Genomic DNA, 27,645 nt, shown 5'->3' with positions numbered 1-27,645 from the left:
AGAGCAGCGGGGCTTGAGAAGCCACGGCCCGGCCTGGTCCAGCTGCACTCTCCGCACTGCCGCTGCTGCTGCCACGGGGGTGAGAGCAATTATTTCACAACAGCCACACGCAGGAGAAGAAAGAGGAGGAGAAGGAGGAGGAGGAGGCGCGCTGCTAAGAAAAACGAGAGTGGAAGAAGAATGATGGTTGAGTTTTTGGACCCGTGAGGCCGGAAAGAGGAGAGATGGCAGTGCACGTTTTTAAATGCCTGCGCCGGCCCGGGCGCTAGAGCAGCCAACAGGTAGCATGTCTTCTCTCATCTTCATTTTCAGCTCCACCAGAGGAAAGTAAGTGGAGTTCAAGAGAGGCTCGCTGACTTCTGGTTTGCTTGTGGCCGTGTGGGTGAGAGGTGAGTGAAAGAGTGTGTAGGCCCGTCCAGCGCTGTGACAGGAGCGGCATGGAATATGAGGAGTCAGACTTTCTACCTGCAGACACCCCCAGGAAAAAAGGTAAGCCGGATCTTATGCAGCACCCAGGGCCGACCCGAGGCACACGCAAACATGGGGCCCCCTGTTGGCCCCAAGAGAAAGTTTAATTAGCATCTGCACAAATTAACAGTAAATTATTATATTATCATAATACTAATTTATTTCATAATTTCATTCAAACAGCAAAATGTATGTTATTATACAGTCACTACAGTGAGCTCTTTATTTCGAGTTTATTTTTGTTCAAAAATTCTAAATTCATTTGCTCAAGAAAATATATACTACTAATGAAAAGTGTTTTCAGAAATTGATATATCCAGACCAACACAATCACAGCTGCTAACCTGAAAGTCATCCAGCAGACAGACACTGACAGACAAGGGTCCAAGCATGCTAACCAAAAGTTGAGTGGAAGGACGAGGTGGGATAGTTAAGTTCAGGTGCGTCTGTTAAGCCCTTCCTGAGACAACACCAGGAAATGGGTCCAAGGAGGAAAAAGACTGGACTATTGCTCTGTGGTCTAAAAAGCCTCTGCTCAAATAAAAGTAAATTTTCTATAAATGCAAATAAAGATTTTCAAGTCTAGAGGAAGAGAAGAGAGGGAATAAATCCAATTTCCTTGGGTTCAGTGTGAATTTTTAATTCACATCCACTATTTGAACATTTCATGTTTCTTTTTGGCAACAAAAACTATTTTATTGCCAGTTTAATAAACTTCTCTGAATTGAAATAACATTGTTGCTACAGAGAGCGCATTGTTTCCACAGCAGACGTTTTCTTACATGAAAGAAAGATTTTTGTAGCTGTTGTTGCAACCAATTCATAAATAAATGAATCCTTACATTCCTCACATTACACGCAGTTTGCTTCATCAAATAAATCCACGATTGTATTTCTCAACATGCCATACTACCGTATATGTCCTCTTCTACACACTCTTTATCTCACCTTTCGGCCACTCCCATCTCTCACTATTCTTTACCCCAGTAACCCTCTTTATCCCATTGACTGGGCAGCAGCAAGGTGCTCTGAGTGGATAAGAATGACACTAAGACAGCGTAATCCACTGGGATTAACCCTTATTTTTGCTTCTTCTTGTAGCCAATGCCTTTCTATTCTGAGCAGTCACTTGCTATAATCAAACCATTAGCTACCATGGCAAGATAAGACCGACTGCTTGTCCTTCTGCTGCAAAAACCCACTGCTCATCGTTCGCACAATGCAGGGGGGGCGTTTCTTAAGGACTTTATAGGAATAATAATGCATGAGTGCAAAGTGCACAATTCAGAAGAAGACACTTTCCATCTGTACTTGATGGAGAAATTGCTTCAGGAACATGCTGCTTTATCAGAACATGTAGGATGACGGCACTTCAGTGAAGCTGCAGTAAAGTCTGACTTCAGCATTTGACTTATAGTCTTACAGTCAAATCTCAAAACATTAAATACACTGTAATTAATTAATCATAATTAATTAATGAGGCTAATTAATTAATTAAGTGAGTAATTAAGGCATACACAGTGATGTTTTTTAGACGATATGGATCTTAACTCTGTTGTTTCCAGACACATTTTTTTCATTCATGGATTAATGGAAGCTTTTTGTCCTTTCAATTTATTCAATAAAATACTAGCGCACACACACACACACACACACACACACACACACACACACACACACACACACACACACACACACACACACACACACTATAATGGCAAATCCAGATATTAACCCTACATGCTTACTTTTGGACTACCGGAGGGAGCACACATGCACACGATCCCGGTCAGAGTTTGAGGGAAAATCGTTTTTTGTTGATCGCTAACAACAGCCCCACCGTGGCAACTTGTACGGAAAGCCCACTTGTGACAAATTCTGCTGACTCAACTCGATTTAGAAAGGATTACGCTTGAGTATGGAAGGCTTCATAACTGGCATTCATGCCAGAGCAGAACATAAACAACGGAGGCAGAGGAAACGTTTGTTGACCCGTTGGATGGAATTGCTTTAAAGTCGAAATCTAAGGAAGAATACTAATAAAGAAATGATCTGAATTAAATGTTATAAATAAACAGATTGAGGCAGAACGAGGCTGAGCGGTAAGAGCTCTGGGAGGTGAATGAGAACAACGGACCCCGGGTCCACCTCCACTAACAGGCTAAACCTTTGCCAAAAGGCAGCTTAGAGGTTATTTGAACAGCAGAAGATTTATTTATTTACTTATTTACTTTTTTTGTATAATGAGGCCAAAATAAATGGTCTTAGCTCCAGTCCTCAAGTCGGCTTGGCTAACAGCGTCTCTTTTGTGAAACAGTGATTGCGGCATCATGCTGTGGGAATATTTTTCTGTGGCAGAAACTGAGTAATACTGGCCTGAGATGACAGCAGTGAAATATATTGAGATTCTTCAAGAAAACCTCCTGCATGACACCCTGGATCTCAGATTAGCAGCAATTCATCTACAACACGGGTGTCAAACTCAAGGCCCTGGGGCCAAATCTGGCCCGCCACGTCTTTTTATCTGGCCCTCTAGACTCGAAATTACATCAATAAGTCCTTCCAGTTTTTCACAAATCTGCAAAATTCTAACAAAATCTACAAACCTTCATATTTTCTTCCTGATTTTTCTGCAAATTTTCTCAAAATTGGTCACAAACATTGGGTTTGAGTGACTGCTGTCTCAGCCTTACTTGATTTTATAGTCCGTAATTGATACAATGAGTAATAAAAAGGCGCATTTAACATCATACATTAGCGCAAATATCGGAAAAATCCCTAACAAGCATTTCTAAATCTACAATTTTGATCGCAAAAAACCCCTAAAACAATCACAAAATCCTGGAGTAACAGCTATTTATTGATATTTTAACAGTTTAATTGGTTTTCTCAATATATTCTGGCACAACCAGACCTTTATGAACATTCAGATTTTTGATATGGCCCGAAAAGAAAATGGGTTTGACCCTGAGATGTTCTACGATGGCCNCTTCATATTTTCTTCCTGATTTTTCTGCAAATTTTCTCAAAATTGGTCACAAACATTGGGTTTGAGTGACTGCTGTCTCGGCCTTGCTTGATTTTATAGTCTGTAATTGATACAATGAGTAATAAAAAGGCGCATTTAACATCATACATTAGCGCAAATATCCCTAACAAGCATTTCTAAATCTACAATTTTGATCGCAAAAAACCCCTAAAATAATCACAAAATCCTGGAGTAACAGCTATTTATTGACATTTTAACAGTTTAATTGGTTTTCTCAATATATTCTGGCACAACCAGACCTTTATGAACATTCAGATTTTTGATATGGCCCAAAAAGAAAATGGGTTTGACCCTGAGATGTTCTACGATGGCCAAACCAGAGTTAAATCTAGCTGACTGTCTCCAAAAAACCTAAAAAAAAAAAAAAAATGCTGTTTATTGATGAAGCCCATCTACCCTGACTGACCTTGAGAAGATCTGCAAAGACAAATGGGAAAAACACCCCTAAACAGATTTAACACGTTTGTAGAAATACTAAAGAAGACCTAAGATTGCAATTTGTGGCAAACAATATTTCAAATAAATGACATAAATGTTTTTTGCCTGTGATGACAATTTACTTAAATAGTTACAAAAAAAAAGTCTTAAATCTTGTTTTGCTCTTTGCTATGGTCATTTTTTTAAGCACTAATCAAATTAGTTTAATACAACAGCACGTTATGCTTTCTGCTCTGGATCTGACCTTTGATTCACCGAGTAATTCAACTCAGGATTCGCCTGCAGATGACACAAGACCAAATATGATCAAATTTTAGAGCAGCTGGAGGCAGAGCTGAAGCTGAAACGCTGTTATGCAACGCACACACACAGTGTTAAGTAGAAGTGGAAAAAGACAGTTTTAACAAGATCAGAGCTACTTAGAAGGAAACAAAATGTTAAAACTGGATGCTAAGGGGCTTAAGGATTTGGAGTAAAACAGCATCAGCTTACTGATCAGGTCCTAGAAACTGGTTTATTCAGGGTGAAGCGGAGAGTCGCTGTGTTTGTGCAGCTCTTGTTCGGTTTCATGCTGCTGAGCCGGCTGTTCTTGGGGTGATGAGTTTGTTGGGTTTTGTGGCTGCTGTGGGTGTCTTCTCATATTTCTTAAGCAATTTTGGTGTCGCTCACACAAAAAGAAAACCCCTCTTCTCTGTTCAGAAATTAATTCTTTGCGTTGTCACTGCTCACCCGCTGTGGATTCGATCCGCTTCATCAGTCGTTTGTGAATCTGACATCGGTTTCTGTTGCTGCGGCATCCGGTTGCTACCCTGCTTTAATGTTGCAGTTTAATAGTTATACTCTTCTCAGCTGTTCGAGAAATTAAGCTACGATGTCTTAATGATTGTTCTCTATTTCACGAGAGAGTAAACGCTATCATTAGTCTTAAATTAGAACTTTTTCTATTTTTTTTAAATTAAGAAAACAGGATTTTTACTAGAATTCAGTCTCATCATGATGCATGTTGTCAGCCTAAAATATTTAATACATTTTCTACAATTATTATTTTTTAAATTCATGGCCTTTGAGCTGCCTGGCTGAATCCAGAAAGCCTTATTAGCTCTAAGGACATGGAATTAATGCCATTTGTTGGTCAACAGTCCAGTTTAATCCTCATCATCAACTAAGTTATCCTCATCAGGCTTTTATATAGTTACAATTAGTGCCACTTTTTTTCTTTTTTTTACTTTGATAATTTTCTATAACACGATTTTTACCCTTTTAATCAGCAATGAAATCATCCGCATAAAAACAGGTGTTTTTATTGTAAAGGTGTATTTTTATTCAGGCAAACTTGTCGTCCTCCTCTCCGGGCTCAGTGGTCTCCTGTACTGTTATGTAATGCAGCGACTGTCAACTCAGCAGCGAGCCTCGGTGTCAGCGCGCAGACAAGCCATTGAAATTTTGACTGACGGGTTTCGCCAGCAGCCAGCTTCCTCTGCGGAGGCTTAATGGCCACCCCGACATCTGGATGTAGCTGAACGTGTTTTCACCTAATTTTACAGGAATACGGCTAATTTTATTTATTTATTTTTTTCAAAAGAAATATTCGTGTTTTAGGCACAAAAAGAAAAGCAGTAGTCTTCATTTTTTTGCTGTTTCGTGCATTTCTTTAATTTAGTTCATCGTCCGAGTAAATGCCAAATTGTATTGTTAAACGATCGAATGAAAACGGACCAAAATTTAAGAAAAATGCGTCACTAAAAGTTGAAAAACAAAACCTTTTGCGAAACAATTCCCTTTAAAGCACCTGCCCGGCTCGTGTTGACGTGTTTTTTGAATTTTCCGTGCGTGCACTGCTCTGCTTTCATTCCATACTTTCTGCTTATGAAGCAAAACTGATTTGATGAGGGCAAGAAAACAGAGGAAACCACAGAGGACCTGAAGTGGCGCCAGACAAAGGCCGGCAAACTCTGCGCCTTCCATTGATACTTATCTGCTTTGCCTTAAAACATCTCTCTCTCTCTCTTTCCTTCTCTTTCTCTTTCTGTCTCTCTTTTTCTCTGACTAACACACGCACACACACACACACACACACTGGTGTGTACGACTCCAGAAATAAACTCTTTGGTTCAGAACCGACCCTCTCTCACACCTACTGCAACACAGACTCTCACAACTGCGGTCAAACAGGCAGACGAAAAAGGAGGACCAGTTGCTTCACAGACACCCACCTTCCTCTGCCTTTATCTCTGCTGTGTAAATGCACTGAAGTGTCACACAAACAGACACCAGCGCAAATAGGAATCTGCTAATTTAACCACTTTTACCCAGGATTCTTATCTGTCCAGTTTGTGCACCAGAAAGAAAAAAAAGATCTTTCATCCAAACCACCCGATAGGAAGAGGACTTAATTTAAGCTTAGTATGTGTAGCTGAATTGCTTTCTGAGTTATTTAATTGTTAGGATGTCCCAAATGTCCAGGAAGCGGGCTGCCGTGTTTAATTGCATGTTTTGCTCATGATAGAGGATGTTGTGATTCTGAATTCAGGCGTCTCTGCAGATGGCACGTCGGTACGTTGTCAGCCACCTCATCACCGTTAGTCATGCTGCAGTGAAGGTTTCGGTGGCAGAAGCATTTAGATTATTCATGTAGTGAAAGACAGTATCAGTGTACTGTAAGTAGCCGAAACATTAGAAGTAGATTATCACGATGCGATGGCAAGATGGTGATTAATTTGGATCATTTTCTGCAGATGGCAGCTGATTTGGTCTTGATAACTTCAATTGGGTCTCCATAATTATTTATCGCGAGGCGCATTGTTAGTGTCAAAGAGTTTGCCGTTTATCTGTGTCATTATCTTGTGATTATATTTTTATTATGTAATTTTAAATAAGCTGCAGATGTGACAACAATTTCATTTAACGCTTAACCTAAGATAACGCCTTTTTTTTGGTAAATGAGTTTAATAATGTAATTGTCCAGAGATGACCTAATTTGTGATAACTCAAATTGTAGGATAACTCAGCTTGTGGCAAATATTTTCTAATTTTATGACTAAAGCTCATCATTATCTCAAAGCTACTCATTTTACAACAACAACAGTGTCGGTGCACTAAAATGAATATAAGATGAAATGGAATTGTGAGTAATTAATCACATCTTGAAACAAGAGCTCACTGCGCCTTGATGACATTTTACATTTTGTCTTGATCTCAACATATTTAATTTGGGATAATAATTTAGTTATCTCTATTTAGTTAGACCTCATTTTTATGATAACTGTTTATTAAGTCTTTGTGCTCATTATGACTAATTTAGTGACGTTTTGTAGTCCTTTGGCTACGCCCTTTTCTTGAAATAAATCATTTTGCCAATACTTGCTAAATGTATAATTGTCATAACAGGTTTTGTGACTACTGCCTCTACTGAGCTCCAATAACAGTTTAATTATTTTGAGACAGCAAAGTCGTTTGTTTTTTTTTTTCAGGTAAAGAGTTAACGTGGTAATAAGGAAAGGAATCAATACGATTATAAATTATTCATTAACGCGTTGCTGTTACAGATCATCAGCTTCTGCCGCAATAAGAGCGGCTCTTTCTTGGCATGCAATGGTTATCTCGTGATCTTTAGCTAACAAGGCTCTTTTTCTCAAGATATCTAGAGAGATAAGCAAGCCTCCTTTTGGTTTTGCTAAGATAACACAAATACTGTTGTTGTGTTTTGTCTAAATTGTATTTAGTGAAAATGTTAAGCTTTTTGATGTTTGTGTTGGCAAAGGCATAGTCTGAGTTTGATGGTCATGATTTCTTTTTGTGATTAAATCTCTTACAGATGTGTCAGCATGTCATTGGTGTTCTTACAGTGTTGTTTATTTTTATTTTTTATGTTTGATATTATTTGGAAATGTTGACAATTTGCTGTAATGTTGAACTGAGACAATGAGCAATCCATATTATTGTTGTTTTTTTTTTTTATTTCTGTATTTGGAGCTAAATAATGTTCACTGTTTTCCACAGGAGGCGCCGTGTCCAAGAAGACTCATTTGAGTAAGTCGTCTGTGTTCAAACCGTCTCTGTGCGTTAGCCTCGCATGATGTGTGTGTGTCTGCATACGGTAATGACATTGCTCGTGTTTGTGCTAGATATTTGTGCATGCACTGCGGTTAACTTCATAGTTCGTGAACACGCAACTTTGCACCTGTACAGCAAACACACACACACACACACACACACACACACACACACTTACATATTGGTGTCGCTGGGGTTGAGCTATTAGCAAACCCGGTGAGGGTTGTGTGTGTTGCACCTGTGCGCCCCTCCTCCCCCCTCCTTTCTCCCATGTACGGGCACACACACATGTGCTCAGACACACACAAACTCCAGCTACTTTGGCATCTGAATGCAGATGAGAGCGATAGCATCTCGTCTTTTTTTAACTCTTTTGGTTTAACACTTTCTGCCACAACTTTAGCACACCTGGCCGTGTTATCAAGTGTGGGATGCTCTGCGTAACACAGCTTTTGTATTAAGTGGTGTGCTGATAAACAAGCTGAGGCTGAACGGTGATAAATTCACTGGAAATGTGAATGAAAATTTAAACCCAGAGGTGTTGAAGCGTTGGTGTCCTTTTTTTATTCATCATTCAGCTGCTTCAGAAGGAGAAATATCAGTGTGGGGGAGACAAAGAAATGTACTGAGAAAGCTGGGGTGTGTTGCCTATTTGCATATTTACCCAAACACTGTTAATACAGTTTAGAAACTCAGACTTTTTGTTTTGTTTTGTTTTAAGTGTTAAAACTTACCCCTGAGGTATTTTAAAGATAGTTTCAGTGTGAAAATTATTAGCTTACGTCATATTTCCTTTGAAAATATGTAATGAATCATTAAATAGATATTACACACCTGCCCCTCACTATCTTCAGCAGGGCCCTCTTGTTTGCCTTTTCCAAAGTTTCACACACACTCATGTTAATTTTTGTGGTGAGAAAAAAAATCCATTAGAGGTGGAAAATTTACAAAAACTAATCTCCCCTAACCTTAAACTAGAGCGCTCTTTATGCAGCTTTTGATGCATCCTGCTGATGCTAACAAATTAAATCCGTCTTCATCTTGAGCTCGGTTCAAAACCGACTGGCACTAATTCATACTGATACCAACCAGGTCCGTCTGAAGAGAAGAAACACCAAGCATGATACTGCCACCACCACGGGGTTCTTTTGGTGATATCCAGTCTTCTTGTTTGTGTCAAACGATCCTTTTGGAGCTGCGACCAAAAAATTAAGACTTTGAGAAGTTTTAGCCGAACCCGGATGTTTTCTTTCTTCCAAACAACCCTTCCGCTCATTCACAGCATATCTCATGAAAAACACAACTCGCCTTTCTTTACTTAGTAATCAGTTTTTTTTTAGTTTGTAAGTAATGCTATCAACTTGTTCCACGCACCCTTGACTGATACCTTTTTTTTAAAAGCTTCCTTTTGTTTCAGCTGAGAGGTGTAAACAGGAATATGTTAAGCTAATCAGATGCGCAGCAAATGATGTTTGTGTGGATTAAAGTGGTGCATCAAACACCAGCTTATTGTAGCTCTTTAGATCTTAAAACACATTTTGCCTGTAAATTAACGCAGAAACTTACCTGCGGATCTGCAAGCTAAGCTGAAAGCTTTGGAGTGAAAAGGAGCAAAAACGTTGCATAAATATTTGTACAACTCCACAAGCTAACAGGAAAGTAAAAGTTTTTAAACACTGTTTGCACGGTAGGAATAAAATAAAACCCAAGGTCGTTTCTGCAACCAGCATGTTTCAGCTGCATCGTTCAGGGACTCCTGCTTAACCGAGTACAGCTTTATTCACATGGAGAGCCTGAGAGGCACCAGACATTATGAGGCTTTTCTTCTTCTCTTATGTGTTATAGAGTGAGGGGGTGCAGGATAACAACAAAGGCATAAGGAAAAAAAAAAGTTCCTTGAAAAAAAAAAAGTCAAGACAGGGGACAGTCCCCCCCTTTTCTTTGTCTTATGCCTCTCTCTCTCACACACAGAGAAGGAAGGTGAGGCGGTGTCTGTCACTCAAAAGTCTGAATATGTGTGCTGAAGCTGCAGTGAGTACCTGACCCAGCTCTCTGAAGGACGAACAGGAAAAAAAAAAAGAAAAGAAAGAAGGCAGATTAAAAGATATTGTTCACCAAAGAAAAAAGAAAAGAAGTGATAGACGCTAGGCAGACAAAGTGAGAGGAAAGTAGAGTTTGTGAAAGTGGGACAAACGTCTGATACGAGTGGAGGAGTGAGGATGATGCGAGGTAGGGATGAACTTCTCTGGTCTGTATCTGTGTGTGAATGTGTGTGTGTGTGGGCAGTGCAATCAAAGATATTGTATCGGGTTAAATCGATTAAAGCCGATGCTTCGTGATGCTCCGAGTGCTTTTGGTTTCCAGCAGCAGCGTTTCTGTTCTGGCTTTCATGAAATACTTGAAATAAGTTTCCTTTCATGCAGACACCTGTCGCTTCAAACAGCTCCCTCATGCAGCTTCATTAAGCGTTTTGTTCAGTTTCTCTCTCTCATTTTTTTTTTTTAATAACGCAGTTATTCTTCAAAACCTACTCTGCTACAACTCTCAGGTTCACGCGAGAAATTTTTGGTCACTCTGCTTTGGATCCTCTATGGGTTGCATTTTTATCTCATAACTGCTCTCTATGAAGCCTGGTGTTTTGAAACTTATTTGTTCTCTCCAGAGTTCTGCATTGGTTGACTGTTGGCGACGTTCACGCCGATTGATGTGTTTCGCTTTTATGCTTTGGTAACATGATTCAGAGTTAGCTCCCTTTGATGGCTTTAAGATTTGAATCATTGCCACGGTTATTTCTGCCCACAGGTACTGTACAGCTCACGTATGGCATTTCGTTCAATTCAGAGAGCGACAATTCAAAGTGCGGCGAGAAACACGCGAAAGTCCGCCTGTAACGCCGCGCGTCTTGCCCTTGTTCCGAGTCGTTAACATATTTAGTGGTAGTATTCCACTGGCTGAACTGAGCATAAAGTGGAGCAGGCCGAAATGCGATGATGCAAGCCTGATTTTTTTTTATTTTTTTTTTGCATTCGCTTCCACTGAATACAAATCAACGGAAAACAGGATGCAGCCTGACCGCAGGGCATCGGTTTAAATGGACTAACTCCATGCAGACGCGGAAGACCCGGCGCTCAGTCGAAAGTGATGATTGAACAAGAAGAATGTCGCTTTCTGGTGTTGTAGGGACAGAAAGGTGAAAAACTGAGGCGCAACAAGTTTTCCCGTGCACAAAGCTGCTTAAATGGTTTTGCTGTTGCAGCCTGCAGACACACACACACACACACACACACGCGCACACACACGCATTTACAAACACACACACCTTTGCAGCTGCTTCTTAGATGGCGCCTAGATGCAGCCTATCTCTCTCCTGCAGCTGCACTGTGGATACTGCGAAACCATACAGCACCCTCCAACTGATGGAGATATTACTAAATATTTCTGCCTCTTAGCCGCAGCAGGTTAACCTGTTTGCTCCCTGAATTTACACACACACACACACACACACACGCATACACACGCACACACGGCTCAGTTAGTGCATTTTGTGGGATTCCTGTGCAGATCTTAGAGTTTTTTTTGGGTTTTTTTGTCAGAAAAAGGATTTCCTTGTTCCTCCCGCTGCATAAAACTTGCACACAACTCTTCCAAAAGCACCAGAAGCGGTTTTTCTTCAGATCAAAGCCGACTTCACGATCGCAGGTGACACATTCTCCCCAAAATATGGTAAATGAAATACAGCAGTTGAGCTGATTCATACCCACTGCTACCGTCAAAACACGACTTTTGTCTAACACCTCCGAAATCAGAAGGCACTTCAAAGTCCTAACGGATGTCAAGTGGTGCTCAGATCGGCTTTAATAATTCCCCTGTCCCTCAAAAAGGATACCGTGGGCAGTTTTCCATCTTTGTTGTTTATTGTCTCAAAGCAGCTCACCGATGAATGACTTATCGATTGTCTACAACCACACTCGTTTCAAAAACAAAAATCTAACTAGTCATACATTTAAATATATTTAAACAAGATGTCCTTTGCATTAAATCAGTCGTCCTCCAAAGGTCATTCAGAGTGCTTTTAAATTACTCACTTATGATATTACTGCACTGGCAAAAATCTTTATTTTCATTTTCATTAAAAAATTTTTGGCCCTTTTTTGTTAAAAACAAATTTTGTTTTGCTTTGGGGTCACTATTTAACATTTCAGTGAAGTAAAATAACTGATTATTGTTTATCTATTTATTATGACATAATGAATGTCCTGTGCACTTCAAAACAAGTTATTTTGGTAACATATTTCACATAAAAAAAATAATAATAAAAAAAACTCGGAAATTAATATATTTTCAAATGCATATTCAGAAAATAATTCACTTTCTTTATGATGTCTTACTTATTTAATTTCTTGGTTAAAAATGGTCAAACAATTTTTTTCGTTCATACATTAGGAAACATTTTGCTCTTCAACCCAAGTTTACCTGTAAGGCTTACCTGCATATATATTTTTGATTATTGCAATGACTTAAATAAAGAAAACAAATTCAGAAAAGTATTTATTCCATGTTGCAAATAAAGAGATGAAGTGATTCTAAACTACATTATCTTTCTCTGGGTAAAATGTAAATAGACTTTCTGATCATCTTTTTGCTCTGGATAAACTNGTGTGTTTTGTGTACATACAAACTTTGGTTGCTGCTTTGCTTGCGTTTGTAAGCTTCCGTAAGAGGAAAGCTGAGGGGTTTTTTTGTGTTTTTTACAGTGCAAAGAGCAGATTGCTGACAGGGTGATTTTAGACGGACTGACTGTAGAGTTGTGCGTAATCAGTAAAGTGTTTTTCTCCGTTGTTTGTTTCTCATATGTAAAAATAAATACAAGTGGCCTGAAATCAATTTTACACAACTGTGGTGGGAAGAGTTTAGTAAAACTCTTTTAGGGTTAAAAGCTCTCACAAATAAAATCTCTCCATTAGAGTATTTGACTTTTTTAAATTTCAATATTTTTTTTTGTTTAAAATGTTTTACATACCTTTAGCTCTCCAGACCAACCTGAATCTACTTTTACCCATTCATGATTTAGTGGTTGTGATTTTTTTTTTTTTTTTTAAATCGAGACTCCTCATCTTTGGCCCATTTTCTATCACATAGGAGGATATTACAGAGTGAAGCCTGACACACATTTAGCTGCACCTCGGTCAAATGAACCTGAAGCCAAGTAAAGTTTTAATGTGATGCAGAAATAGGATCGTATTTCTGCACCACATCAGAAACGTTCTGTGTTTTATTTTCTTATCAGATTTTTCTCCTCTTCGTCTTTATCAGATTGTCACAGCTTGGACTTTATAACTTTAGTTGGCTGCAAAACTTTTAAAATGTAGGATTAAATGTCTTATACTTTGTGAAATCACAGGCACCCTAACCCTATCATAATACACCGTAACCTTGCTAAACTCATAAAAAGTGTGAGAATGAAAACAGTGAGCAAGAAACAATAACGGCAAGAAAATGTGTTCCTGACCTTCTCTGAAATAAGAAGAAACTCTTTCGAACGTTTGCATTTGCAGTCACAAGTAATGTTTTAAGTTTCTGCAGCACCTCTGCTTTTCTAAGACGAAGCAGATGAATTATTGATATAGGTAAACATTAATCAAAAGACACGTCTTATCATTAATTGCCCGTCTTCTTTGTTCACTGACAAATCAGAACATTTCCATCTCTGAAAATCCACTCAGCTCAAGACTCCTCGCTCCGTAACGTACCACCTCTCAGGTGCACACTTAAACTCGTAAATGAGTCGAGTGGGTGTTTTGCTAAAAGCTAACGCATGTTGTAACAGCAGCTTTCTGTGTGCAGAGCCAGTTCAGCGTCAGCACAACAGAGCGGAAATGCTGGAAAGCAGAACCGACCTGTGCTTTTAACAAACATGAAGACAGAGAGCTGGTTAATCGACGTGAACGGGAAACTCTTTCATGCATCACACTTATTTAAAGATTTTACAAAAAAACTATATTTATATATACGCAGAATGCACCTGTTGGGAATTTAATCTGAACAATTAAGACTTTTTGTGTAAAGTTTGTTTTAGTGCAACATTTAAACAAAACAAACAGAAAAGAAATAAAACAAAGAAAGGTTTCTGATATCATTATCTTTACTCATCAGGGCAGATTTTTTTGTCAAATGTTTTTATTCATTTCAAATAAAAATCATCAGGCACCATGCTTATTGTTCAGGTGTTTAACCAATGATGAAAGCTACATTCTTTGGATTCATTACGAGAAATGAGCAGAACAATTTAAATTTTCGCATTTTCAGTCTTGACTGTGGCAATCACGGCCTAAATAAAAATGAGTTGGTTTCTGTTGATTGAGTGGTGCAACATGTTAAATGTTAATTATTCAAAGTAAGAGAACTTAAGCCAGATGTTTAAATAACACGTTACCCGGTCTTTGTTTTTATTTAGCCCAGATAAATATGTTAACATTTGGACTTTTTCAGCCCATATCGGTCAAAATGTGGCCTCAAAAAAAAAGAAGAAAAAAAAGACATTTACAATGTTTCGACAGAAGACGTCTTCTTTTCTTTTTGTTGACTTCTACAGTGCCACACAAAGGGATTCTTACACATTTTTTATTTGCTCTCTTTAAACTGCAAAGCATTTTTAGAACTTTACGTAATAAGTCAGAAATAATTATTAACAGTGAAGGGAAAGGATGCGTTGCAAAATCCAACTCAACCGAATACCTTACAAAGAGTAAAATAATGTTTTGCCAATGAACGAGAAGAGATTTAAGAGAATGGCACAGATGCAAACCTGTAGAGACGAGGACATCCACGTACGCTGACAGACCGGCTAAGGAAACAGAGACCAAAGGTCACCGTGGAGAAACTGCTGATCCACAACTCAGGTGGGAGAAAGTTTTTACCGAAAGAAAGAGTTTCATTCAGATTAGGATCCAATTAAACCCTACATGTCACATAATGCTTGTTGTTGTAACAAAACATTTTGAAACCCACATGTTACAATTCTTCCACTTGTTGTTGGTCTATCACGTAAAATCCCAATGGAAACCATTGAATTCTGGGGTTTTCAGCTGATGTAATGCAAAAGAAAAAAAGTTTTGAGTAGTTCTGCACGGCGCTTTAACTTTCCCGGTCGTCTTTGTCATGTTGCGTTGCGCTAATAAAAGTAGAAATAATACACAATTTATTTTTGTTGTTTTTATTAGGTTTTTCCTGCAATCCCAATTGTTTTGGAGAAAATATCACAATATTTGCAAACCCTGCGCTGCGCTCGCCCCAGACACAATCTCTCTTCCTATGGTTTACATAAATTACACAAATGAAAGCGATAAAGCTGCAAAGTAATTTTATCTCGCAACCTCTGACAAACCTGCGTGCATCTGGAGATGTTGGGTTTTGATTTTATTGAGCTGTGGCTGGAGATAAGAAGGTGAGTCCCAAAATGCCTGGAAGCGCCATCTTTCTGCTGCTGATGTCATGATTTTGTTCAGTTTTTCTTTGCTCGCATCTATTGCAGCTTGAGAACCACCAGTGCTGCGATTGCATGGAAACATGGTGTTGTTTGATTATTGTGTGTTTCTATGTGTGTGATTGAGTGCGTGAGCTGTGAAAGATTGTGGGTCACGGTGGATTTCCTGTTGTTTGAGGTTGACAATCAGAACTGAAATAGCAGAAAAAGACAGAGACCACTGATGCTCCCTCCACATATCCTGCAACAGCTCTCAGAGAAACTTAGCTCAACTCACGGCTCTTTTTTTTTTTTTTTTTTGCAAAACTACATGATCCACAATGGATCTGAGCTCCTACGTCTTGAGGTCTTGAGGTCAAAGAGTCATGGCTAACTCTGCGAAATACCTTCTTGTCAGTCGTGCTTTTACTGCCTTCATCACTGTACGTACTTCCGCTTTTATGCGTTCAATTGCTATTTAATCTCATCCTCTGAAGCCTTCGGGTGATCCCTGTGGCACCAGATAAAGAGGGCACACACTGACACACTAACACACACTTGCGACAAAACAAAATCTGACACAGTTCTGCGCGGAAACACAAATACTTTTGTGAATAAAGGCAACATCCACAAGCAGGCGTGCGAGCTCGTCTCGCCGGAGACAGTCACACCTTCGGAGTATGAGTGGAAGGAAGACAGGAGATGACACGACTAGATGAAAAGATTGTGGCGTGTTATGGCTTTCGCACGCTTCCAGATTTCGTACAGTAACGCAGACGGAACGCGCCGAGGCCTTTCTGTGAGGAGACGCGCAGAAAACACACATTTTCTAGACGGCTTTCTCAACATTTCTGCCGGTTTCGCATATTCTTTTGTGACAAAAACCGGCACTGAGCAAAAAGACTGAGAGGTGTGAGAGTTTACAGAGATCAGGGGCACAGGGGGAGGCGAGTGGGGGATGGACATTACTGGCAGTGATGAATGAAAGACTGCATTACTGGCAGTTGTCCTTTATGAGCGAGACAGAGAAGAATCACAAAGTAAAGAAATGACATAAAAGAGGGACAGTCAGAATGAAAGAGAAGTCAGGCAACCACTTAAAAGGACCTTGAGGTTGACACCTTCACATTCGCCACCTTTCTCCATTTGCAAATATTCCACGTCCTTAGACGACACCCCTCTTATTGCATTTGATGTTATTTTGTTCATTTTTACTAAGTCAGAAGGTGCTGGAGAGGAAAAAACCTTTGGTTTGCCATGGTCGCACAACTGCTGTTTGATGTTAAAGGGGAAGTACAGCATTAGAGAAATGTTCCCACTGCTGAGTTCACCTTTCTGTCTGCTTCCTTGGGTAAAATTGTGCAATTATTTCAAAGGGGCTGAAAGGGTTTCCTGTCTAGAGACACATAAACAAGTTTTTAATTGATTTTGCTTTTGTAACTGAGATAGTCATTTGTTTAGGCATGAAATAGGCACGTTTAGGCACGTGGCAGAAAATATCATATTTTGAATTTCTTTGTACATTAAAAATCCCAGTGAGGGTTTTATTACTTTCTGCTGTAAACATTTAACAAAATACAATACTTCTAACCAGATTTAATCAGCCGTGCAATTTGAGCAACTTTTGTGAAGCGTAATGAATATAGGATGAATATGGATTCGTGATTTTATGTGCTCTCATTCCCACTCTGTTTGATGAACTTTAAATTGCTTATTTTAATTTGAAATGTAGGCAATGACAGTAACACTCGGATAAGATGCACTATGGCGACATTCAGAGTTTAAGTGAAAGGGAAACTGATCATCCTGAACAAGAACCCTCTACTTCGACCGATCGTCAATAATTTCTAATAATTCAAAATATCACATTACATCATCCGCCGCTGCTTTTATTAAAACACAGCTTCACAACTTGTCTGATTCTAAAGGTATGAATTAATTCCCAGCTATTAAAAAACAAGCTTAGACATTTTCAAAATGCTACAAAAGCTCAAGTGTATCATTTTTGTTCAAATTATTTGAACGTTTTACAGATAACATTATTCACATCAGCTTTATTATCACTTATAATAACAAAACCATGCTGATTTTCATACGCAAAATGATGAAAAAACATATAAACAATGTTCCAACGGTCATATGGTAGTTATAAAAATGTCATTGTCATCTGTACCTTCAAGCAAGAGCAAATTTGCACTAATCTGGTGACGAATGCTTGTTTCTGCACCCCGATGAAACGGCAGCCTGGTCTGCCTGACGTCTTCCTGACGGCGAGCTTGTGCCTCAGGAGTCTGCTCCATTTATCTGCAGAGCCGATTAAGTCGATCTTTGCAAATTATCTATCAGTGGTTTCAAGGTGCTTGGGCACTTTGAGTCTTTCTACATTTCAAGACACCGTTAATGTTAAAAGGCTTTAATGCTTTTTCAGATTTGCATTAAAGACATCTCTTGACTGTTTGGCCAAACGATCGTGGGGCAGAAACTGTTGCAGCTCGACGAGGTTTCTTGTTTACTTCTTTCACATCTAATGCTGACGTGACGCACTCGCCGATAAATCTGCTGACTGTCAAATCTTCCAGACCTCAGGTTACGTCTGTCCTGGCCTCTCAAGACGTTTTCCAGTCAGTTACTTAGTTCTGTATGTTGTAAATGCTTGGCTATGTGTGTGTGTGTGTGTGTGTGTGTGTGTTTGTGTGTGTATATTTTTGTGTATACACAAAAATATACACACACACACACACACATTGACAACTCTTATTAAATAAGAGTTGTCAATTTTTTACAAATTTACTTTATTTCAGAAACTTCATAGATGGCATGGAAATGTGTTTTGTTTTTTTTAAATTGTAACATCAGTGTGATTTATTCACATGCTTTATGAACTTTTAAAACCATCATATTCAGTTTTTTTGTTTTGTTGAATTTTCCTTCCATGTCTGAAGTTGTGATACAAAAAGAGTTTAGTGCTAAATCTTGAAAACTGTTAATTAAATTTTTGTTTTTCATTTTTGCCTCTTTTCAGCCCAGATTGAAGTTATCCCATGCAAGATTTGTGGCGATAAGTCTTCTGGAGTGCATTATGGAGTCATCACATGTGAAGGCTGCAAGGTGAGAAACAACAGACAAGAGAAAGGTGTTAACCACAAACTGTCTGGCTTTAATTTTTCCTCTTGTGGACCTTTTCACCTCTCGACCCCCACTGGGTCTGAGTTTTAAGTGTCAGAGGAAAAATAAGTGCAGCAAATTGTTCCTACATAAGATCTGGAGCACAAATTGCACAAAGTCCTGATGCAAGATAGAAACTTCCTTCAAAGAAATTGTACAATCCAGCAGCTTGTATTTTTGTTCTTGTTATCTGTTTGTGTTATGTTTTTATTATTAAAATAATGAACCAATTGTAATCATCCCTTAACATATATTTCAATATTTTTATGTACCTTCATTTTCACAAGTTTTAGGTCATTAGCAGGACTGAGACACAGGGTCTTTTGGTTCGTGAGCAAAGCATTTTCACTGCTACTTACTAGCAAAAATAGAGGATATGAAAGATGCAACCTGAAATCCCAAAAATCTGTATTTGATGTATTTTATAAGTGTAAACCATTTTAAGATAGAGCTTATATTAATTTATCAAAATGTCAAACAAAAAGCTGTAAAATAACCATTTACCAGACGGACGAATTTCGACTCTAAACTCAGCGTTTTGGTAAAACACATATAATAAAACTCAACTCGATCAATGTTTTGCACCAAAAAGACACAAAACTTTTGATTATGCAAAAGTTTAGCATAATCAAACATTTCAGTCAAGAAAAGTAAGATATTTTGAAATTCAAATTCAAATGGAGTCCTGTCTTAAGGTAACTTTGTTTTAAAAGCCACAGGCAACATTTCTGCAAAGCATCAGACTGCAGGCTAACTCATGGAGGAGAGAGCATTATTTAATAACCAGCTTGTTAGACATGTATTACAATATTTCGCACAATAAGCACGTGTTATCATTGATTATATATTTCATAATAAGCTCTTATATGAGACAGTAGCATCAGAAAATTATCATAATGTGATCATACCAGCCCATGCCTCCTTCAGAAAAGCCTGTTTCCTCACTATGTCCAGTACAAAAGTCTAAGTGTTCAACTAAGTGTATATTTCCAGTAGTTTTTTCATCAGTAGTTGACAAAATAGCTGGTTAATGTTGCCTTTGTAGCATAAACACTGCAAAAGAATTAGCCCTGTTGAGTTTTTGCAGTGCAACTCACCCTAACCCAGCCTTCTTCATCTCTGAAGCTCAGTTATTACAGTATCGTTCCTTGATGTTGTTTAAATTGTTATAACAGTTTTCAGTCTGACTGTACATCGACTTTGAGAGTCAACTGAGCTGAAGTGATGTCATATTTGAGAACCGTGCAGCCAGAAGGCCAAGATGGGTAAATCCCAACAAGTTGTGCCGATCCTTTAAACTTCACAGGTAGTCTTTCACAGACCAGACTTAGTTTGTTGTTTTGTTCTTATGCTTATTGTCTTGCAAGTCATCTCACAAGTGAGCTCATCAGATACGTTGTAAACCTGGAGCCTCGTGACCACAAAAACACTTTCATACCAAAGAAAAGCAGTCTGTCCAGGTGTATGGGTTACTGATTTCTTGAATGTTCAAGAATCTACAGAGCTGTGATGATATATTTCACTAAAGATTTATTCAGTTTTGCTTCTTTTTGTCACACTTATGTGTTTCCAGACATCACAAAAGTTTAAATAACAAAGTCAAAATATGGTTCTCAGCTCATGATTCCATTGATTAAGGAAATGAAACTATTCAAACCAACCTGGCTCTGTTATATTATATTAGCCCACCTTGCTATAGCATGAATTTTGGTTGTATTTCACCACATATGCACAGGATTGGTTTCTGCCTGACCTGTAGAATCAGGAAATTTTATAATAAAAGCTGACTGACAGCATGATCTAAAAAAAAAAAATAGAAAACATCATGCAGTCTAAAGAAATTCAAGAACAGATGAGGAACAGAGTCTATTAATCTGACGAGGATTATGTAGTCATTTGCAACCCTCCCACGGTGAGAGCCGTTTTCCACAAACGGAGGAAATATGACACAGTGGTGAACCATTGCATGAATAGCCGGCCCACCAAAATGGCTCCAAGAGCGAATGAGCAATCAGTAAGTTTTCCTCAAAATCTGCACCAGTTCAAAGATTGAAACCATTAAAAAAAAAAGCGCAAACGTTCGTCTCACATTTGCTTAAAGAATATTCTGACGATCCCCAAAGGTTTCTGATAAATGAAATCCTTTGAAAACCGCACTGCGTTATTTCACAGGTTACCTTTGTCTGAGCTGTTTTTGACTTTTTCTTCTCTGTTATGACAAAATTGATCATTTTCTACTGAAATAATGAAATATTCAGTAAGAATGAACCTCATGTCTTAGTGTTTCTGACTTAAAACTCATGCTTGTGAACCTGCAGGGCTTTTTCCGGCGCAGCCAGCTTCCCACCGTGTCCTACTCCTGCTCCAGGCAGAGTAACTGTCAGATCGACCGGGCCAGCCGGAACCGCTGCCAGCATTGCCGCTTGCAGAAGTGTTTGGCTCAGGGCATGAGCAGAGACGGTGAGGCAGAACCGGACATGTTGACTTTCCCCTTCACTTGCAGAAGTTCCCCGATTGCTCGTTTACCACCATGTGCTCTTTGCAGCTGTGAAGTTTGGCCGCATGTCCAAACGTCAGAGGGACTCTCTCATTGCTGAAGTGGAGCGACACAGACAGCAGCAGCAACAGCAGCAGCTTCAGGACGACACGCAGGTGGAGCTGTCCTACCCACCCAAAAACCGCCAGGACCACTCCCCGCAGCTCCTCCAGCCCATCGCTACGCCGTACCCCTACGTCGGCGACACCTACAGCGCAGAGGTCCACCCCTATCTGGTTTACCCCCCGAGCGACTCGCAGGGGTACCGGGGCTCCGGTGTCTCCCCTACGTCCAGATTCCAGGGGCGGGGGGACAGCGGTGGACACCATGACATCAGAGGTGAAAAACTGCAGTGGGAGCTCTCATTAAAAGCAGTTTTTTTCCCCGTCTTACTCTTGTCGTTCCTCACTATTGCTATTTTCTTCATTTTTGTCAGGATTTGACTCCAGACAGCAACATCAGGACCTCATGGCTCTTCATTCCTACAATCCTCTCGATGACCTCTACAACCACTATCCCCACTCTCTGCGAAACATAGGTGAGCAGTCAGCACAGTGAGCTCCTCGTGGTTAACACTTTGTAGAACTGAGTCTTTGCAGGCAAATCTTTACCAGTTTTTCTCCTATTCTTCTTTGCAAAATAGCTCTAGCTCGGTCAGCCTGGATAGAAAGCGTTACTGTCATTCTCGTCCAGTTAACAAGTGTTTCACAGCCTGGAACATCCATCGTCCTGAGGAACCTTTTACCCACAGCATCATTCTGCTACCACTGTGTTTGACAGTGAGGAAGCTGTGTTCAGCATTTTTTTAGGAAAACTCAATATGGTCCCACCTGATTGCAGCCTTTCTTTCACACATTTGCTGTGTCTCCACTTGATTTGGGGCGACATTAAAATGTCTAAAAACTATCTTTCAATGGTGGTTTTCTTCTTGCCACTCTCTCATGAAGACCAGATTTGTGGAGTGAGTGACCAACACTTTTCCAGGCAACCGATTCTCCTGCCTGACTTGTGAACCTCTGCAGCTCCTCCACTTATGTCTCTCTGATTAAAGCTCTGCCTGTCAGTTTAAGTGAACTGCCATCTCTAGCTAGGTTTGCCTTTGTGCCATCCTCTTAATTTTAAAACGTGGTAACACTGAGATAATATGTTATAAAACTGCTTGCAATTTCTCAACCTGCCTGCCGTGTTACTTGATCTTTATAACCCTATTTGTTCACTAACAAACAAGTGGAAAAGTGGAAAAAGACTAAAATGGACTTGATGCAAATTCACGCCACACTTATCCTTTCACTTTCATTTTACAGTTATGCACTTTGTTGTGTCGCATTAAACCCGGTTACATGAAGCAAGATGGTGCAAGGCACTCTATGCCTTCAACCCGTGATTACATTTGTAACATACAGGCGTTTTCTCTCCCTTCTTCAGATGAGCTGTGTGCCAGCATTGTGCGTTCCCACAGAGAAACCAGCCAGTACAGACTGGAGGAGCTGCAGGCTCTCAGATGGAAAGTGTTCAGCAGAGAGGAGATCCAAGTCTACCAGAGCAAGGTATCGTCAAACTAAAATTACCGTATTCTACTTGGTTTTTTTTTTTATTTCTCAGGCTTCCTCTTGTGTGATTCAGACAGTCTCATATCAAAACACGTAGCTTCTCGTGGCTTCAGGTTGCCTTTGTTTGATGAATCAAACAGAAAACAGAGAAAACTTCTTTCATTGTTTTTTCCCCTCCTTCTTGCTCTCTGATCGCTCGCGTTTGTGAAATATAAGGACGGGGTGATGGTGGTGGGAGTAAATTAGGTCATTAAAATTGCAGCAGCAGAAGTATTTAAAGTGTCTTTAAAAATATTCCTACCCTTTGATTGTTTTGTTTTTTTTTCCAGTTTGTGCTGCTGCAACCACAAACTTCGGCTGAGTGTTTATGTGACAAAGTAGTGCAAGACTCAGAAGCATGCAGATAGAGATACACAATTTTATATTTTTTTATACTAACAGAAATATGAAACATGTGATTAGCCCCGTTTACTCTGATTCCCATAAATAAAATCCAGCTTTAACATCTGCCTTCAGAAATCATGTAAACAGTAAAAGGACTTCTACTGTGTGTCATTTAATCTTAATATAAATCCATCTGCTCTGTGAAGCTCAAAGGTTTGTTACGTTATGAACAAACACTAACATGAACAACTTATATACACTTTACAACTCTGACCTTTATGGATGAGTAACATGAAGAAATCCACATCTAGTCAGTTCTGCTGCTCAGACACTTTATCATGTCGTTAAGCCATACATGTAACACACAAAACATGTGGAGGATGATGGCAACGGGTGGCAAAAGATACAGATTTATGCCACACTTAAGATTTTTATTTTTAAGTTTATTTCTGTCATGTATTTTTAATTTTATTAATTTGGAAAAGAAATTTAAAAATCCAATCCCACAAATCCGAGGAACATCTGTTGAGGTTTGTGGTTGTTATGTGAGAACAGGGTGAAAAAGTTTCAATGAGTTTTTATACATTTTGCAAGGCTGTCTTAGTGAAATAAGCTTACAGAATAAGCTTATGTGGGACTGAACAAGTTTGCAGCTAATTTATTATGTTGCAGATGAAAACTGTGATAACAAGCAATCCTAACTGCGTTTTCCAGACGGTGGACGAGATGTGGCAGCACTGTGCCGTCCGACTGACTGAAGCCGTTCAGTATGTGGTGGAGTTTGCAAAACACATCCCAGGTTTCCGCATGCTCAGCCAGAACGACCAGATCGCACTCCTCAAAACCGGTAAGACTTCGGCAATCTCGCTTTATCCCAGTAAAACTTGAATCCCTGCAGAAAAAAAGGTCAATCCTCCGTCTTTCTTATATCTCCTCCGCCAGGCTCCATGGAGGTGGTTCTGGTCCGAATGTGCCGCTTCTTCAACACAGAAAACAACACTGTTTTCTTCGATGGAAAATTTGCTGGGACTGAAGTCTTCAAGTCTCTGGGTAAGAGTCTGACTCAAGCTCATAAGCAGTTTGTGATGAAGCTGATGGGAAATTTATGGGGACTTATTGGTCATTTCCGATGTCTTTTCCCTGAAGCGTGCGGTGATTTAATCGCAGCGGTGTTCGACTTCGCTCACGGCTTGTGTGCTCTGAAACTCACAGAGCAGCAGCTCGCCCTCTTCAGTGCTCTGGTCCTAATCAACCCTGGTAAGTCTAAAAATAAAAAATTAAAAAATAAGCAAGAAGTTGTTCAGTATTGACATGTTGAAGTTCAGATTTGTCCCACTTTACTCTTCCCCAGGAGTTTTAAACCTTTTTCTAGACCATAAAGATCAACTACAAACACATCAAAGTGCTCTTTCACCCCCGAGATAAAGATGAAAAACAGTTATGCATCTGGAAAATGCAAACATGATTCACTATTTGATTTATTTATTCACACAAAATTAGTCTTCCTGTCACTGAATGACTCCTAACAGACAGACACTTTTCTCATTTACAAAAATATTCGCACCCCTTCAGCTTTTTCACATCTTGTCACACCACAACCACAAACCTCAATGTATATTTCATCAGAATTTTATGTGACCAGCAAAAAGTGGAGCACAACTGTGAGGTAGTTGGAGGCTAACGTTTTTGGCCATTCTTTGCATAAAATAAAAATGCTCAAGCTTAGTGGGAATGGATGCAAAGCTTCTGTGTTCTTGGATTTTACCACAGATTTTTAGTTTAGGTCTGGACTTTGACTGGACCAGTACAGCACATGAATCTACTGTGTATGTTTAGGATTGTTGTCCTCTTTTTACAACCCTTTTATATTTATCTTCATCCATCCAGAACAGCTCCTGATCCTTTCATGTAAAAAAAATAAAAATCTAAATTTTGAAGCATGTCTCGTTACTGTTTTTATAGAAATCGGTACCCAGATGCTTTCCATTCAAGCTGCTTAAGCTTAAGCTATTCTGGAAAGAAGAAAAGGAAACAAATTTTGTCTCTAGATGTGAAAAAGACACACTTGTTACAGTGAAAGGTGATTCCATAAAAAATAAAATAAAAAAAAGCATTAGTTGGAAGAGTTTAGCACAAGGCATGCAAGATTTCTAATTATAACATTGCCACAATTTCATTTGAGATCACAATTAGGCACCACTTCACGTTCACATACAGTAAAGTTTGTGGTTTGTCAAAGGATATAAATACTTTGCACTTGCATGCTTTCTGTCAGTGAGGCTAATTTTATAATTGTTTTAAATTTGTGCAGACCGTCCCTCTCTAGAGGACAGAGTGAGAGTCCAGCGAGTACACAGAAGTGTGGAGGTGGGACTCACTCACATCCTTCACCGAGACAACCACGACAGTCTGTTGCATAAGGTACATGTTTCCTCTCGTGTAAATATTCTCACACACTGTCCTCCCCGCCTTTGCTCGTCTCACTGTCCACGTCCTCTCTGCAGCTCTACCAGAGGATGGCAGTGTTGCGTTCGCTGTGCAGCCTGCACATGGAGAAGCTGCGCTGGTTCAGCCAACGATACCCGCTCACTGCTCACTCCCTGTTCCCCCCGCTCTACAAGGAGCTGTTTGCGTCCGAGGCCGAGCTGCTGCCGGGGGCCGCTCACTGAGCGACCGGCGGGAGACCCAGACATATGGACATGATGTCCGCAGATGAGCAGAACCTGGAGTTTTATTGGTACTTCCCAAAGGAATCTGCATTCTGAATAGAAGGAAACTGTAACTGTAATGGATTATTCAATGATTTCCTTTGATTATTTCAGGGAACTGTGAATTTTGATGTTATTTGAGAGTATATTTTTTAGGATTTATTTTGTCTCAGGATGTGCTGTCGTGACTCTTCCCAGCTGTAGTTACTGAGTTTGTGTCACAGTTTGTTTATGCAGTTATTCAAAGAGGCAGCAGGATGCGCTGTTAGTGAAAACCTAAAATGAGCCCAACATCTCTCTGCAAATGAAAAACATCACTCAATGCATCTACCTTGTGTGTTTCGCATAAGCGTGGATGCAACCTGAAATTACTTTTAAAAGAAAATTACAGTAAAAAAAAAAAAAAATTGCTGTTACCCCATACTTCCGATTTAAAACCAGAGTGTTTCACTGGTGCTGTAAGGTTAGCTTTTTTAGCAATAAATACAACACTAGTTAAAAAAAAAAAAAGAAGAAGAAACAAACTGTGCTTTCCGGTAAAAAACAAGCAATAAAAATAACGAACTGTAACAGATGTTGACCCCATTTCACAGGAAAAACATTACATAACCCCAATTTTTCTGCTGTCACTTTATTTTCTTTCCATGTTTCAAGTTAGTGTAAAGTTTCTTTATTATTCACATCTAGAAATGTTGATGTAATGTTAAAATATTCTTGTTCGAAATGTTTTCCGGTTCGACCGTTCTCTCTTCTGCTCAGTGTTTGTTTTCCAAGCGGTTTTCGGCTGCATCATTGCTTTAATAAACGAAACAAAAACAGAGACACTTTTTGCCTCATCATAGCGTCTCCTCCCTAATGTAAGAAGATTTGTCCCATTGTAAATGTTACTAAGTTCCAGCCAACCTCACTTCCTGTTTCTGTGTCTTCAGAGAAGTTTTTTCCCCTTTTTTTGCTCAGATTGACCATTAAAGCCATCAGAAGTGTTTCCCTTTGTTTAGGAAAACTCCTGCAGGGTTTTATAACTTTTAAGCTCTGAAAAAATGTGCATTAAATCTAAAAATGTTTCGTTACATCTATCCTTTTTCCCTTTTTTATCTCAACATAATATTTGCTCTACATATCACTGAATGGCATTAAGGTAAAAATTGATTTTGGCAAAAGTATTGAACTCTCCCCCAGCTTTACACATCTAGAGACTGTATTTTAATGTTTTCCTTGATACATTTTCTTTGTAAAATATCTCAACCTCAGACAGAGTGGATGGAGGATATGTGAATGTTCAATTTCAAGTTGTGCAAAAGATCTTCAGCTGGATTTAGGTCTGACTTTACTAAATCATTCTAACACATTAACATCCTTTCATGTGTACTTCTGTTTGGATGTTTAGTGTTATTTTCCTGCTGTAGATGAACCTCCAGCTCAGTATTAAGTCCTTTTGCAACCATTGACAGGTTTTCTTCCAGGATTCCCCTGCATTTAGACCCTCCATTTTTCCATTAACTCTGATAAGCTTCCTTTATGTTTCTATTGGCCCATTTTTACATTTGCAAAATTCCCTACATTGCTTGTGGTAAAAACTACAAAATGAACTTTATGTGGCTTTGTCTCAGCATGGTTTTATTTTGTTCCAGTCTTCTGAAAAGGCCGGACAGAAGGAGTGTCCGACTGTTTACCTCTGCAACTCCTCCACCAACTTTTCTTGTTAATTTTCTTCCTTTCTGAGTCAAAAAAGAAGAAAGGACCAACCATCTAAAGTGACAGGTCTAAATAAAAGTTTGTGCTGCTTGCTGTTCTTTTTTGAGATGGTTGGACTTGATGTATCAGAGTAACAG

General features: G+C 39.3%; 1 protein-coding gene across 3 annotated transcripts; it reads left to right on the top strand.

The window, feature by feature from the left end:
• On the top strand, window positions 1-26,357 carry rorc (RAR-related orphan receptor C). Of its 3 annotated transcripts, none has more exons than XM_016673482.1 (13): window positions 1-281; window positions 388-489; window positions 7,955-7,984; window positions 18,493-18,578; window positions 20,954-21,095; window positions 21,181-21,510; window positions 21,608-21,709; window positions 22,597-22,718; window positions 23,820-23,952; window positions 24,048-24,155; window positions 24,252-24,362; window positions 25,417-25,526; window positions 25,610-26,357. In XM_016673482.1, exons 1-13 carry the CDS (start codon window positions 245-247, stop codon window positions 25,772-25,774), a joined length of 1,578 nt encoding a protein of 525 aa, XP_016528968.1. In that variant the 5' UTR covers window positions 1-244; the 3' UTR covers window positions 25,775-26,357. The 3 variants fall into 3 exon arrangements, with proteins under 3 accessions (XP_016528968.1, XP_007556203.1, XP_007556205.1); XM_007556141.2 differs by having other exon boundaries at window positions 383-489; XM_007556143.2 differs by lacking the exons at window positions 1-281; window positions 388-489; window positions 7,955-7,984 and adding an exon at window positions 10,004-10,237.
• Window positions 26,358-27,645: the final 1,288 nt, after the last annotated feature.

This window comes from Poecilia formosa, unplaced genomic scaffold (assembly GCF_000485575.1).
Source record: "Poecilia formosa unplaced genomic scaffold, Poecilia_formosa-5.1.2 Scaffold77, whole genome shotgun sequence".
NCBI classification, from domain to species: domain Eukaryota; kingdom Metazoa; phylum Chordata; class Actinopteri; order Cyprinodontiformes; family Poeciliidae; genus Poecilia; species Poecilia formosa.
This window is presented reverse-complemented; position numbering and strand designations above follow the sequence as displayed.

What these genes read in the sequence shown, in the direction of transcription:
- rorc (XM_016673482.1), top strand. Translation starts at nt 245, where the DNA reads ATGCCTGCGCCGGCCCGGGCGCTAGAGCAGCCAACAG. An exon ending in TCACATGTGAAGGCTGCAAG is followed by an intron (nt 18,579 to 20,953) that starts GTGAGAAACAAC and finishes GTGAACCTGCAG; the next exon opens with GGCTTTTTCCGGCGCAGCCA. An exon ending in TGAAGTCTTCAAGTCTCTGG is followed by an intron (nt 24,156 to 24,251) that starts GTAAGAGTCTGA and finishes TTTTCCCTGAAG; the next exon opens with CGTGCGGTGATTTAATCGCA.